Source organism: Penicillium crustosum (assembly GCF_028827405.1).
Source record: "Penicillium crustosum strain IBT 35664 chromosome Unknown utg000001l_segment0_segment0, whole genome shotgun sequence".
NCBI classification, from domain to species: domain Eukaryota; kingdom Fungi; phylum Ascomycota; class Eurotiomycetes; order Eurotiales; family Aspergillaceae; genus Penicillium; species Penicillium crustosum.
Window position 1 is genome coordinate 4,236,967 of NW_026623122.1, and position 13,661 is coordinate 4,250,627.

General features: G+C 46.0%; 6 protein-coding genes across 6 annotated transcripts; 2 read left to right on the plus strand and 4 right to left on the minus strand.

Annotated features, from left to right (window-relative positions):
* Positions 1-122: 122 nt before the first annotated feature.
* Positions 123-2,302, plus strand: N7487_001596 (WD40 repeat domain-containing protein; the record flags this gene model as incomplete). Its single annotated transcript, XM_056869344.1, has 6 exons — positions 123-218; positions 362-504; positions 591-1,527; positions 1,582-2,062; positions 2,118-2,193; positions 2,253-2,302. The coding sequence occupies exons 1-6, from the start codon at positions 214-216 to the stop codon at positions 2,300-2,302; spliced, it is 1,692 nt and encodes a 563-aa protein (XP_056734128.1). The 5' UTR covers positions 123-213.
* Positions 2,303-3,016: 714 nt separating this feature from the next.
* N7487_001597 (GPI anchored serine-threonine rich family protein) lies at positions 3,017-4,436 on the minus strand (the record flags this gene model as incomplete). Its single annotated transcript, XM_056869345.1, has 6 exons — positions 3,017-3,185; positions 3,311-3,538; positions 3,727-3,996; positions 4,052-4,192; positions 4,258-4,336; positions 4,388-4,436. 6 exons carry the CDS (start codon positions 4,434-4,436, stop codon positions 3,017-3,019), a joined length of 936 nt encoding a protein of 311 aa, XP_056734129.1.
* A 1,720-nt stretch (positions 4,437-6,156) lies between these two features.
* On the minus strand, positions 6,157-7,917 carry N7487_001598 (uncharacterized protein; the record flags this gene model as incomplete). The annotated part of the gene is made up of 3 exons (XM_056869346.1): positions 6,157-6,714; positions 6,781-7,155; positions 7,213-7,917. The coding sequence occupies 3 exons, from the start codon at positions 7,915-7,917 to the stop codon at positions 6,157-6,159; spliced, it is 1,638 nt and encodes a 545-aa protein (XP_056734130.1).
* An 876-nt stretch (positions 7,918-8,793) lies between these two features.
* On the minus strand, positions 8,794-9,628 carry N7487_001599 (uncharacterized protein; the record flags this gene model as incomplete). Its single annotated transcript, XM_056869347.1, has 4 exons — positions 8,794-8,948; positions 9,015-9,060; positions 9,135-9,366; positions 9,420-9,628. 4 exons carry the CDS (start codon positions 9,626-9,628, stop codon positions 8,794-8,796), a joined length of 642 nt encoding a protein of 213 aa, XP_056734131.1.
* A 1,188-nt stretch (positions 9,629-10,816) lies between these two features.
* N7487_001600 (uncharacterized protein) lies at positions 10,817-11,574 on the plus strand (the record flags this gene model as incomplete). The annotated part of the gene is made up of 2 exons (XM_056869348.1): positions 10,817-11,106; positions 11,160-11,574. The coding sequence occupies 2 exons, from the start codon at positions 10,817-10,819 to the stop codon at positions 11,572-11,574; spliced, it is 705 nt and encodes a 234-aa protein (XP_056734132.1).
* Positions 11,575-12,184: 610 nt separating this feature from the next.
* On the minus strand, positions 12,185-13,071 carry N7487_001601 (ankyrin repeat domain-containing protein; the record flags this gene model as incomplete). Its single annotated transcript, XM_056869349.1, has 2 exons — positions 12,185-12,590; positions 12,674-13,071. 2 exons carry the CDS (start codon positions 13,069-13,071, stop codon positions 12,185-12,187), a joined length of 804 nt encoding a protein of 267 aa, XP_056734133.1.
* Between the last annotated feature and the right edge of the window lie 590 nt (positions 13,072-13,661).

Consider the following 13,661-nt stretch of genomic DNA (forward strand, 5'->3'; position numbering starts at 1 on the left):
GCGACCATATCTCTGCAACTTGTCCATCACTCGTTCCGAACACATTAGAGCTTTGCGCATATCGATATATAAGACTGGAGGAAACGTTGAATAGAGTGCATCACAGACTTGGCAAAGTTTGCGCTTTTACCTTATCTGATCCAAGGTTGCGCTGGTGGTCACACCATATCTCAGCCCAAATCCAAATTGAGCCTGTGCGAGTGACGTCTAATCATGTTGTAAGCACGCTCTTTCTCACTTGCTTCAATCCCCTGCTTTCAACCTGCAAGCCTCACCCCGTGTTTTCACTCCAACCAACATAATTTGAGAGAATTGCATAACTCTCAATTACCGGATAATCATTTGCTTACACCACTAGCAGCGTCCTTCCCCCTCCCCCTCCGCGCTATACCATTCCTGTCGCATATGCGGCGGGGGCCGCAAATGGTATGGCGGTCCCTGTTGTGGAAACGAACAATACGATTACCCACCCGGAGAATGGGTGTCCATTGCAAGTTGGCGAGGGTATGTGTGCTCAGCGATCGCTGATGGCCCAACAATATCTCAATTCCTTCAGAATCTCAGATAGCTTACATTTTATATTACGGCAGGAACGTACATCCTCCAGGATGACCTACTCCTCGCAACACCGCCTCCCCACCCATCGGAAGCTCCTATCATTAACCCGAACCCGCTTGCCACACTACCCACACCCCCTACAATTGGCGTGAAGCTATCTCTTGTTACACTCGATCCTCGAAAGAAACCTCCGACTTTCTTGAAGTCAGGTGTTACAGCTCCCCAGTTCGGAGATGGAAACCCCGCGCTTGCGGCGCCACCGGTAGCAGCGAAGGACGCATTGAAGCGAAGGAAGCCCAAGAACAACATTATCAAGAGCAGTTCTTCGTTCGTTTCGCGAGTCATCACCCACGAGACATCTGCCAAGCGATTGAGCGACCGTGACCCGAACGGTGTGTTTGCTTTTGCGAATATCAACCGAGCATTCCAATGGCTTGACCTCAATTCGCCTACAAAAGAGGAGCATCTTACCAAAGTTCTGTTCACCAAGGCCCACATGCTTTGTCACGACATTAATGAACTTACCAAGACATCGTCACATTTGGACATTGTGATGGGATCTTCTGCGGGCGATATCATCTGGTATGAGCCCATGTCGCAAAAGTATGCTCGGATCAACAAGAATGGAGTGATTAATAGCTCCCCCGTCACCCATATCAAATGGCTTCCTGGGTCTGAGAACCTGTTCATGGCGTCCCACGCCAACGGTATGCTGGTCGTGTACGACAAGGAGAAGGAGGATGCTCTGTTCACCCCCGAGGTGAATGGTCATTCCGAACAAGAGGTTGGACGGTTGCCATTGGAAATCCTCAAGTCTGTGAACTCCAAGAACCAGAAGACTAATCCGGTTTCATTTTGGAAACTGGCAAACCAGAAAATCTCAAGCTTCTCCTTTTCGCCAGATCAAAGGCATCTGGCTGTGGTTCTCGAAGATGGGTCGCTGCGGCTTATGGATTACTTGAAAGAGGAGTACGTTTGCCCTGTGTGAAAAGAACAGAACAATCCTCAACTAACGCCTTATAGGGTACTGGATATATTCCGCAGCTACTATGGCGGTCTGATCTGTGTCTGCTGGTCACCGGATGGCAAATATATCGTAACCGGAGGGCAGGATGATTTACTGACGATTTGGTCTTTCCCCGAGCGCAAGGTTGTTGCCAGGTGCCAAGGACATAATTCCTGGGTTGCGTCAGTAGCTTTCGACCCTTGGCGTTGTGACCAGAAGACATACCGGTTCGGCAGTGTTGGCGACGACTGTCGCCTTCTCTTGTGGGATTTCAGCGTTGGAATGCTTCATCGCCCCCGGGCACACCAAGCCTCAACCCGGAATCGATCCAGCATAGTAGTGCCAAACTCACAAAATGCCAATCGCCACCGTGCAGACAGCGGCGACAACCGTGTGCGCTCGGACTCTAATCAAACCGAGAAGTTCAACGAAGATATTGATCAGATGAGCCACCCAGTTGAGCCACGATCTCGAACTGCTCTTCTGCCCCCGATCATGGTAAGCATTGATTGGCGCCTAGCTTGCAAGCTCCAAAAGACTAATTAAACCATAGTCCAAAATCGTCGGTGAAGATCCTACATGCTGGCTTGGCTTCCAGAAAGATTGCATTATGACTTCCTCTCTTGAAGGTGTGTTTAAAGAGGTTGTTTGTTATTCGGGATCATGTAATACTAATATTCTCACGCAGGCCATATCCGCACTTGGGATCGACCCAGCGACAGTGTCGTGAAATCGTGATGCTGCATTCGCGATTCACAATCCACTTTTTGCTAAGGGATGACTCGATACACCATACTAAATGTATCATGTAATCGAAGTCGATTTAACAATCTTGGAAGCCCTGGAGGTTACCAATCGGGGGTTCGGTTTTCTTTTTAGCGTGGCTTTTTTTCTTCCAACACCTATGATATCTTTCTCTGTCTATATTACCTTTTCCTATCTATACATAGTCATTATGCGTAAGGACTATTATTTATATTCTTCTCAAAACCAGTAGACGGCAACCCCGACTTTTTAAAAGACCGCTCTCGGGGATTTCAACTTTACCTACTGACGAAGTGAACCTCTTAAGTCACACTTTATTTATCTTTACCTCCTCTATTTTGAAACATGATTTAATATAAGTGAGGTAACGGCCAACTCAAAGACTTATTTAACAGTATAGTTCCAAAAGTGTAAAACAGGCATATAATTATCGCATTTCTCATTAATGTAAGGCGGCAGGCATATCATAGGTCCATAGTCCAAATCATAAACATTAACATCATCAAACAAATAAATCATCACTAGTAAAGTAACCTGTCTTCCACAATTCCTTCAACAGATAGTAGACCTTGTCCAAAAGAACTACCACAGATACCCAACACTATCTCCAACTCATATATCTAGGTTCCCGAATCTCCAGCCGACCAATTGCCTAGAGCCAGGCCACGAATGACCAATACCGGTAATTTAAAGGACCAAAGCAAACAGACCTAGAAGCAGACCACCAGCGGGGGGCATGAGGACGGCAGCAGCGTTAGAGGTGGTACTAGCCGACTCAGTAGCAGTGGAGGTTGTAGTCGAAGTGGTTTTGTGAGTGGTGGTGGAAGTAGTGCTCGAATGGGTTGCGGTGGACAGACTAGTCGAGGAAACTGTTGAAACTGAAGTCGAGACTATAGATAGAGTTAGTGACTGTTTCTTTTCAGGTTGTGGGTCAAGAGCAAAATGCTATCTCGGAAGCCGTGCTTTCCATCTTTTACTGACCAGGGGTAGAAGTGGAGGTGTGTGTAGAATGGGATGTGGTAGAAGAAAGAGTGCTTGACGTGAGGAAGGTTGAGGTGGGGAGATGTGTGGAAGACTTGGTAATGGAAGTAGAAGTAGTCGGGGTAGCAGAGGAGGATATAATCGAGGATGAAGTTGTAATGAAAGAAGAAGTTGAAGGTGTAGATGTAGAAGAGATTAAGGAGGAAGTTGTAAGGGTGGATATAGAAACTGAGGAAGAAGAGGGAGTGGTAAGCGTCAAGGTAGAAGTGTAAGAAGATGTGAATATCAAAAACGAGGATGTCTCAGGAGTGGATGTAGAAGAAGATAAAATGGAATAGGTAGACGCACTTGCAGAAGAGCTTATAGAAGAAGATGTTGTAGGGGTAGAAATAGAAGATGAAGCAGTAGAATAATACGAGGTAGGGGCAGACGCACTGATGGAGGAGTGAGTAGCAGTCGAAGACAGGTAAGAGGAAGTAGTCGAGGAAGATAGAGCCGAAGTGATATCACTTGTCGACGCGGTGGAAGAAATCAAGGACGAAGTATCAAGTGCAGTACTGGTTTCCTTACCAGAGCTACTAGCACTAGCACTACTAGCAATTTCACCCGGTTCAGTGACTCGGAATTGCTGAGACTGGGCCAGAATCCCATTCTCCGGAGAGAGGAAATTGATTTGATATCCCTTTCTTTATTGATTATTAGGTTAGTAGCTCGAAGATAATGTAATCAAATTGGACATACCCATTGTCTACATCCGTGAATGTCTTTGCCTTGACGGTATAGGAGCCCTTGGAAGAGTCTATATCGTCTGCCACGATGGTTGTTGTCGGAGGGTAGACATTCTGATTGACCAGTTCGATGCTGAAGGTCGTCGGGTCCGTTCTATTGATATTGCATGTTTGGTTAGCAGATGAATTGCTGAGCGTGTCGGACAACTAGCAGCTTACGTGACAGCTTGCCACTTGATAGTAAGGGGCAGATCCGGGTCAATCTTTTCACCAATCCGTGGGGAGGTGACAGTGAGGCCTGATATAACAGTTAGATTGATTCATCTTCCCCATAGGCAGATTTCCATACCTGCAACTGTAGTAGCCAGAGCCACCAAAGAGATAATGTTAACCCGCATATTGATTGATTTCAGTGATAACCAATATTAAATGGGGTAATTCGAGGCAATAGTCACGGATCTTGGGAGGTCAGATCACAATATAATATTCCTGAGGTTGGAGGGTTTCAAAACCAGGGGCGACATAAGACGGGAATATGATACTTTATAGTCTCTATGGCAGTTACAGGAGCCTGTATCTCTCACAGGGTCTTCTCAAATTCCAGTGACAATCTTTATTTTTGGGCTGATTTGCCGTGGTGCCTTGATCCATCACGCCTCGTGCTCCCAGGCATGTGTCGGAGTACAGATTAGTTTGACGAGGACCGTCTTCTTGTTCCCGTGATGTAATTTTACTATTGTGTTGCAGTCAAGGTGATCTAGAGGAGGGGCTGTTTGATCTGTAGCTTGCAACTTCATTCTCAGCCCAGATGGGAATCTTTCGTCGATTCAATCCATGAGGTACAACGTCTCTGATTTTGACTGGCCGCGCGTCATAGTTCCTGTCTGTATTGCAATGGAAAGACTTTATAATACATTGTCTGTTCATATAGCTCAGCGCAGTCATAGTCATTGGCTAGGACACGGGGCCCCTAGGATGACTGCTGCGGCCCGTTTGGATTCGATGCCAAGTGCCTAGGACTCATGAGATGATTAACTCCTTTGCAGCATCTTGATTGCTGAGAATTAAACGAGTGGTCCTGTAGCTCTGGAGACAACCTGAAGCTTGTATGTATCAAATATCTTATGCGAATCAAGCGTTTATCGAAGTATATATATATATCTGTATAGCTATACCTAAACATATACAAAAAAGCTTATTTGAATTTGCTAATCCATGGCCATTGACTCCTATTACACTCGATAAATTACTAAATGTTGGACAATCACTCCGGAAGGTCTAAGTACACCGGAAGTATTGGGTTCTGTGTGCTCTTGGTCGTTATGAGCGCAAGTAGGACAAAGCCAAGGGAAGAGGTGTTTCACATTTTCAACCCAGCTCCCGACCCACACACGAAAATAAGATGGGGATAGTAAAAAGCTAGCTCCTTAGTTTATTGGATTTACTAGTCCAAGGGCAATCTAGCCTTCAGAGAGGCTCTGGGATTTCAAAATGGTTGCGTACGAGGGGGTTTTGGAGTACATAAGGAGTTGCACGAAGCATGAACACAAGGTCGGAATAGCACTCATTGGACGATTCCTGGGAGAGATTAAAATAGTCCAAATAGCATCCAGATTACTTGTCGGGACAGATTCTTGTTTTGACTGTCGTAATAAAAGGTCCCCGTTCGGTCTCGAGCATCTGTTTGTGCTCTCCGACACTTCCACTGTCAGGCCAAGCTGCGTTTGGCTTCGCAGTGCATCTTGTCTAACCCATTGATCATAATACTCTCTGTTTGGGTGTTCTGGCATTGAGAGTCGTCGTCAGCATTCTACGAAACATCGAATATGACGTGGAATGTGCAAGGAAATCTAAATAGAAAATTGGGTAAAGCTATGGCAGGTTATTCGTATACGAATGGAATGTGAATCACCAGGATTTCTATTTTACACAATGACCAGATGTAAAAATAAGCCTGCATAAACTCGAGACTAAGACATAATTCCCAGCACCGTATTGATCACCTGTCCCTTTTAGGTGACACGCAGAAATCCACTTTTTAGATCGTTCAACCCATAACGGGAAATTTTCATGTATGGTAAGTGCACATTGCATTTCCACTTCAACTTCGGGGGCACCTTAACGCTGGAGCATGCTGCGACCTCCGTCAACAGTGATCCTATTCCGCACTCGAATGTGGGCGTAGGACGTTCCGAGTTGAACCACGCGATTCAAAGTAGGCTCCTCTTGGGAGTGCAAGTCGGTTGTCACAATCGGAGCGCTGTCCGCGGAGGACGGATCATCTGGAGTATCCGACCAACTGGAAGAGGCAGCACTCGAGAACTCCTCATTCTCCTGGTCGTTATGCTTCACGATGTCTAACAGGGCCGTTGGACAAAATACCAAAGCCTCTCCAGTTGGCAGACGAACAATTTTGTGGAAGATTGCCGACGACTCTGTGGTGTCTGGATTCTCCTCAATCCCAACTCCCGCGATGTGTGACTTGATTGCCTTGAACCAAGCTGGCGAAGAAAAGCGATGGATAATCGTCACGTTACAAAGCTCAAGTAGTGCCGGTGCAAGAGTTGGTTCCTGTGTTGCGATCAACACTCGGGCGGCCAGATGTCGCTGCTGGCGGACGACGGATAGTAGTGTCTCTGTCAGATCGGCGGCTTCGGCTGAAGTGGAAGTCATAAACTAAAATCAAATCAAGTGTCAGTACGGGAGAACACGAATAACTCAAAAAATTGGAGGTCCATCAACCTTATGGGCCTCGTCCAGAGCAATGATGCGACCCGTGTCGTGGCGGTTCTTCAAAAATAGAGAAACAGAGATATTAAAAAGAGCGCAAGCATCTTCTTGGCCAACGAATGGGCAGCTCAAATCAATGATCGTCAAAGTGCCTGGAGGAAACTTCCAGGTATCATCAGCAACATGGTGCTTTGGCGTATTGGGATTTGTCCCAGGCACAGATCCAGGCTCGAAAAACGACTCGAGAACCTCCAAGCGCATAGTGAGCGGCATAAGCTGGCCTTTAACGAATTGTTCGCGCTGGAGAAGAAATTTGAAGGTGCTGTAGTTGAAGTCGGATTTGCCTTGGTTGGCTATGGCCATATCGCGAAGGATCTTCATAACGACCTATGTGAGTAGGTTATTAGTATCTTGTCAGCATAGATGACAGGTGCATCGACATACCTCAATGTAGAGAGGCTGCTCAGCCTTGCTACCGATGCCCATCAGGGTCTTCATCATGCTAATGTTTAGATCCTTCTGCGGGAGGTACAGTGGCTGAACCTTCAGCCTTTTGGAACCGCCTGTCAGTCTTTCGTATGCCTTTTTCATGGCAAGGTAGTTGGTTGGCGACACTAAGACTCGGACCGGAATGTCTGAAGAATGAAGATAGGCCGCCTCGCACAGCTGCGTGCTGGAAAAGGCCGTGAACTTATCATAGTGAATAACAAGTCCAGCCAGAGGCGACGACAACTTCCCAGCAGGGGAGGATGCGATCAGTGCATTCTCCAACAGGCAGGACAGGGTGTGACTCTTGCCACTTCCTTGACTGCCGCAGATGAAGGCGGACCATGGTGCTGACACGTTGGCGTACACAAGATCATCTTGTGTCAGTGCGTTGCTCGAAGGTCGATTACGCATACCAAGCAATCCATACTGCGGGAAGGTTTGCTCTCCGTTAAGAGGTTGCTCAATATTCAAACGGTTGGTGTCCAGAGTCTCACAAGCAGAGAGTGAGAATAGAGGTGCTGTGATGAGCTCCTCGTCCAAGCGGGGGTTTTCGCTTCTCGATGATTTGGAGACATCATTGGAAGTATCAGTGTCACGTTTGACAAGATTCATGTGCTCCCCTGTCTCCGATGTGTTCCTACGAAGATGGTGGGGTGCCATAATGTCAAGTGCTCATGCAAGAAATGTTCTTGCTGGGGCTCATTGAGGATCGAGGGAGCGTGTGGGAGAAGGGTATGGGGGAACGAGGGGTGATGAGGGCTGAGGGAGATTGGAAGGGGCAGAATTTCTTTTTGATTAAATCGTTGTTATTGTAGTCAGTGGACAAAGCATCATGATCAGGTGTTCAGGCATCCAGACAAATCCGGGGTCAAACATCCATGATCTATCTAGCTCTCTCTTTATGGGCAAATGTTTGAACATTCTTTTTTTTTTAAAAAACTGGATGTCTTTCTCGGATTATAGGATTATGGCTCTAAGCAGTTAGTTCAACTATTAAGCCAACTAACTTTTGTAATAGTATAGGACTATTTGTATTTATCGCCCCTCTCGGAGACAAGTGATCATGAAAGTATACTTACATATGTCCATGGGTAGATAGGGAGGTTGATATGTTGACTACATACTTAAAGTTACCATGCAGGCTTGGCAAAACACGACATGGCACGATACAGAGAGTGTCATGTTTAGGACCTCCCAAATAAATAAGGGTCGAAATGCGTCTTCTCCCTGGATCACTACAGCGATCGACACGGCCATGCTTCCTGCAGGTGCCTCTGACATTTTCTCGACCAAACCATACGACGGCTATTGGAGAAGCAATCGAAGAACAGAGCTTGCCACGGTATCACGAAAAACGTTACTACCCCGTCAAAACTGGAGAGTTGTTTAAAGATCAGTATCGGGTTACTGCAAAGCTAGTGACGTAGGTAATTTCACCACATTTAGTTTCTTCTGGACCTCAAGGTTAAGGAGCTGACAATTTACCATGTAATATGTGACAGGTGTTTCTTGCATTGCGCAACAGTTTGTATTGGGTTACTTCGCAAGGACTAAATCATGTGTGGAAATTGACCTATTCGCCATTCCCATTGATAAACACATCGCCAATCCTTCGTACGGCAGGTCGATTTCCGAGAAATTATTGGTAAGACGGGTGATCTTATCATCAGCAGGGGAAAGGCCGAAAGCTTCTGTCGATGAATTTATATCACTAGGACTGATTCATCTCCCCATGTGGCCGATGATAAGTCACCCACCTTGACGAACAGTAGCTAGGAGTCCATTGTTCTCCATGGCCAAGCTCTGCCATCTAAGATCAAAGCGTGAGATAAACCTTGTAGTATCAGGTGGAGACACTGGAAAAGTTTCTGCCATACCTTTTCACTAATGATTTGCCATTTCACGTTCAGCCAATAAGCATGGGCTTGAAATAATGCAGCCATATCTTTGTCGGTATTCAGATCCATGCGCTTTTGGAGCCGAATATACCTCATCTGCGGAGCGGGAGCATGGTATCGCTTTCCGAAAACATCCTCAAAGGAAACACTGATGTCCCTCCATGTCTTGCCCCTCTCATTCCTTAGGGTGAGAAGGAGCTCGTCTTCGAGGCTCAAATAGTTGTAGTAGCTCCAAAATCGGTATCATCGGAAGCAGGGACTGACCCAATGCTCAGCGGGTAAGAGACCGAAGTATTGTATATGTAGTCCCTCGCCTCAAGTCCTATGGTGAGGTCTCTAGAGTTCAGAATGGGTGGTTCAATGTGATCAGCCCATTTATCGGCACTGAATCTGTCGGTCAATTGCTGGAAGTCTTGGAATATGGTTACCTCTGGAACAGCAGCCAAGTCCATTGAGTCAATTTCTAGCGGCATATTGAGGAGGTGAGATTCAAAATCAGTTGAGCTTTTTTTGCAGCTCCTGGTGGTTTTTGAGCAATCAATATTTATATCACATATTTAATTTACACACTTAGTTTGTATTCTATAAACAAGTCACTCGACGACTCATCCTTTGGCCCCCAAAGGACCTTATACCAAAACAGGGTTCTCAGCCCACTTCCATACCCCATTAAGAACAGAGATATCCATGGATACTATATATTCTTTAGAGCCCCGATTGGCTGGTCTCCACGTTCACCTGTGGGGGCACATGTGACAGTATCTGAGGCAGACCTTCTCTTCTCTCTTCGCCTTTCCTCTAATCCATATAGAAAACTCAGCCACTTTTACTTCTTTAATCACTTAGATTTATAGATATTTTGACAACAGCTTAGCTACAACAAAAATAACGAGGTAGCTAGACTAAGAGACTAAAAGCTCGTTTGAGTCTTGTATCGCTTTCCTAGTCGTATTGTACCCCTACATTGTTACAGGCACTAGGAGTCGATACCCTGCTCGATGTCTCAACCCCTCCCTAGAGTATTTATGATTTGATCACGCATGTGGTTTGGTAGTTGGACCCATTTTTGATATTTTACGGCTCATAATTTCAGGTCGTGCATTCGCGCTTGAATCAGCCCATTTACTGTCAATACTAAATGAACAAATGTGATCGTGTAACCGCCACAACATACTGAATAATGATAGAACCCAAAATAGCGCGAGTACTTGTCCAATCAGATATCAGACTCAAATTGGACAGTCCTCAAACAACGAACCCAGGTTATCGGATGTTATTTGATAACCGCAGATATATACGGAGTAGCCGCCTCCGATACCACCCTACAGGTGGTCACATCCACAACGACCTATCGAGTTCGTAGTTAAATTGGCTAGAGATGGACGATCCACGCCTATCAGCTGCAGGGGCCATCACACGCTGAAATTCGAGATTCCCCGCTCCATTGTCGCCCCTAGTCATATCCTATTGTTATTACACAAAAAATACCACAAATCACCCTGCTCAGGCACTGAAAGGTGCTTACGTGGAGTGAACTATGCGTTATATGTGCCCAATTCACGCTATATAAATGAGCGGAAGGCCGCTTTTTACCCCCAGCCCTCCCTCATTGGAATTCATTTCATTCAACAAGATCTTCTAGCCACTAAGAACGAAGAACTATGTCCATATTATCAAACTCTGGAGCCTCTCTGATCGCACAGCTCGCATCTCCGCCGAATATATCTCTACAATTACTCGGAACGCACACGGCAGGTGAACAGACCGAAGTCGATTTTGATCTTTGGATTGATTGTTCAAAGGAAGCAAAAATCAAGTCTGGAGAATTCCTGACGGGTAACGGAAGTGACCATCGCTTTTGGGACCAGTCAGGAGAATCCGATGCAACTTTCTTGACGACATCCTCTGGTTGGGTTAAAGATTGGCTTGGTGACAACAACAAAGGAAGAAGGTAAAGTCTCCGAATTGATTTCTTCTTGCCTATAATGACTAATATGTTTCAAGCTGGACACTACGTAAAATAGTTGGTTTACGCGATGACGATTCCACTGCTATAAAAGCCCACGCAGAGGGCCTCGCACGCAGTGTCGCTTATGGCGGATCCATCATTGTTCAAATGCACACATCACCCGCTGAGGCTGATGTCGCTGAAAACACCGCGGAGGTTCGAGCCGAATGGAGTTTTGACTCCCCTTTCTTTTCCACAGAGAAACCATGGAGCTTGTTAATAATGGATGCAATGGTCGACCGCAAAAGAGGGTTTATCACTGTTGACGAGCCACGACCATCCGATGGAAGATCAGCGTTTCGCAGGGCCATGAAATTTAACAACACTTCCAGGGTCATATCGGAGGTTAGAAATGATGAGGGGTTCACGCATACTGTGCTACAATTTTCGAAATGGGGATCTAATACTTGAGGAAACTACCGGTCTCCTCACTTATAGGCTTTCGGTTGGCTACAATATATATTTTCTCACACATATCTCATATAAATACCTGCAATCAGAACAGGTATTCTAACAGTATATTCTACACTGATACCGCTACATAAACGGACTACCAGCCCTTCTAAGGCTTGCCATAACCTGGTTCTTTCCCCCCCCGGCTGTGTACCAACCAAAAACTGTTTTAGCGGTCTACCCAAAAAGTCCCACCAATAACAAGGAGATCTTAAATGTTCAAGTGCTTTATTTTCTCGGTATGCCATAGTACAAGTTTACAAGCAGGATCAAGTCTCGAGGCCTAGTTCTTCCACGATTTTACCTATGCGAGTCTCCAGGAAACCCTTCAACTCCGGATCGACGCCATCAAGAGACTTCCGAAACATTTCAGAGGTGAACGTGACCCCCATGTCAATTGAGGGATTATTTCGGTATTTTCCTGAACGATTACATCATGCAGAGTGGGCGTAACCCGAGTCATTTCAAACCCATGGTCAAGGATCAACTGAATTAGATTCCCACGACCACTTAGGAGAGCGGCGTGGAGTATGTTTAGAGTGATATGTGACCAACCATTTGTGATCATTCATCGAATATTCAATCCAATCTTGTGCCCTTGTAGTAGCTTGGGCCATGGTCTCTCGGGGAATTTATCGGGACGCAAATCAGGAGCAAACCGTACCACGAACTCTGTGTCGTTATTCACATCGGCACCTTTTTCGAGTGCATATGTGACGAGATTTTCTTTCCGGTACCAGAGTCCCTCGTATAGGATGATCTGGGCAGCGCCTTTAACTGTGAGGCTCCGATCGTCGCGCTCGAGGAAAGACAAGAGAGCTTTGAGCACAGGTAAATGGCCGCAAGCTGCAGCAAGTTTTAGAGGCCTTCGTAGCTTGAAAGCACCGGTGAATACGGCCTCATCGTAAGAAAGTAACAGCTCGACAATGTGGACGTAGCCATTTCCTGCGGCCTGTCTCTGTAGGCACCGAAAGCTAAGGAGAAGATAAGATGATGTATTGATGTAGCTATCACCTCTCCTACTGAGGGGTGGTGAGGTCAGGTAACGACTCCTGACGGTGACAATCGCATCGGAGTTTCGTAGTGCTCGTCCAGCAAGTTGGGATTAACGCCCTGGTCAGGGAGAACACGGACACAAGACAGCGAGCCGATTTCGGCTGCTGTGGTCAGGGGATGTGATTTTGGGTGTCGCGGGATGACGTTCAAAACCTCGGGGGCATCGCGATCGGCCAAATGAGACCTAAATCTATCTCGTCGTTTGATCTGGGCACCGGCATTAAGGCACTTGCAAATTGTGCCACCGAGACCGCGCTTAGCTGCCCATAGGATGATGTAGGCGTGTTCGTGTGCTGTACGGTTCTTGTACAGCTTGTCGCCGCACATGAGGGCGAATTGTGGGCTTGTGCGAATTAAGGCATTGAGATCTTTTGGGTAATCTAGGTTTCTCTCAATCATGATAATGAGCTCTGTGGGTACGTGAAGGAGAGACACGTTTGCTAAAGACGTGAGAGGTTGGAGAAAAGGGAGAGTTTGTCACAAAGATGAAAAGAGCAATTGGGCGAGAAATGGAAAGAAAGAAAGACGAGATATAAGCAAGTATGTGAGAAGTGAAAGCCAGAAGATCGGATGAAGGCAAACAGTAGCAACAATAGTAATTGATGATTGCTCTGATAGCCAGTCTTGTTTGTCAGGCGTCTCTCACTTGATATTCACTTTCAATTTCCCTTGGGGTTGAATTAGCACATCAGCACCTAGAGGTCACCTTGCTTTTATTGTATCTATCAATGAAATAGAGCAATAGATAAATTGATTAGTAGACTAAGATAAAAATCGAATCTGAGAGTACTAGTCGGAGTATTGTGTCTTGGTCTTATATGACTGAACTACACCTTTTATTACCCCTTGAAACTCTCTAACACTCTAGCTGTATAACACCCAGGGCTTGAGACTACGAATCTCATGTTTTCCGTTGTCTTAACTGTTTTTTACCGTTTTATTGGTCTTTATTGCACGCCTAACCCTTGACAAAGAGTTGAACGAGGCTT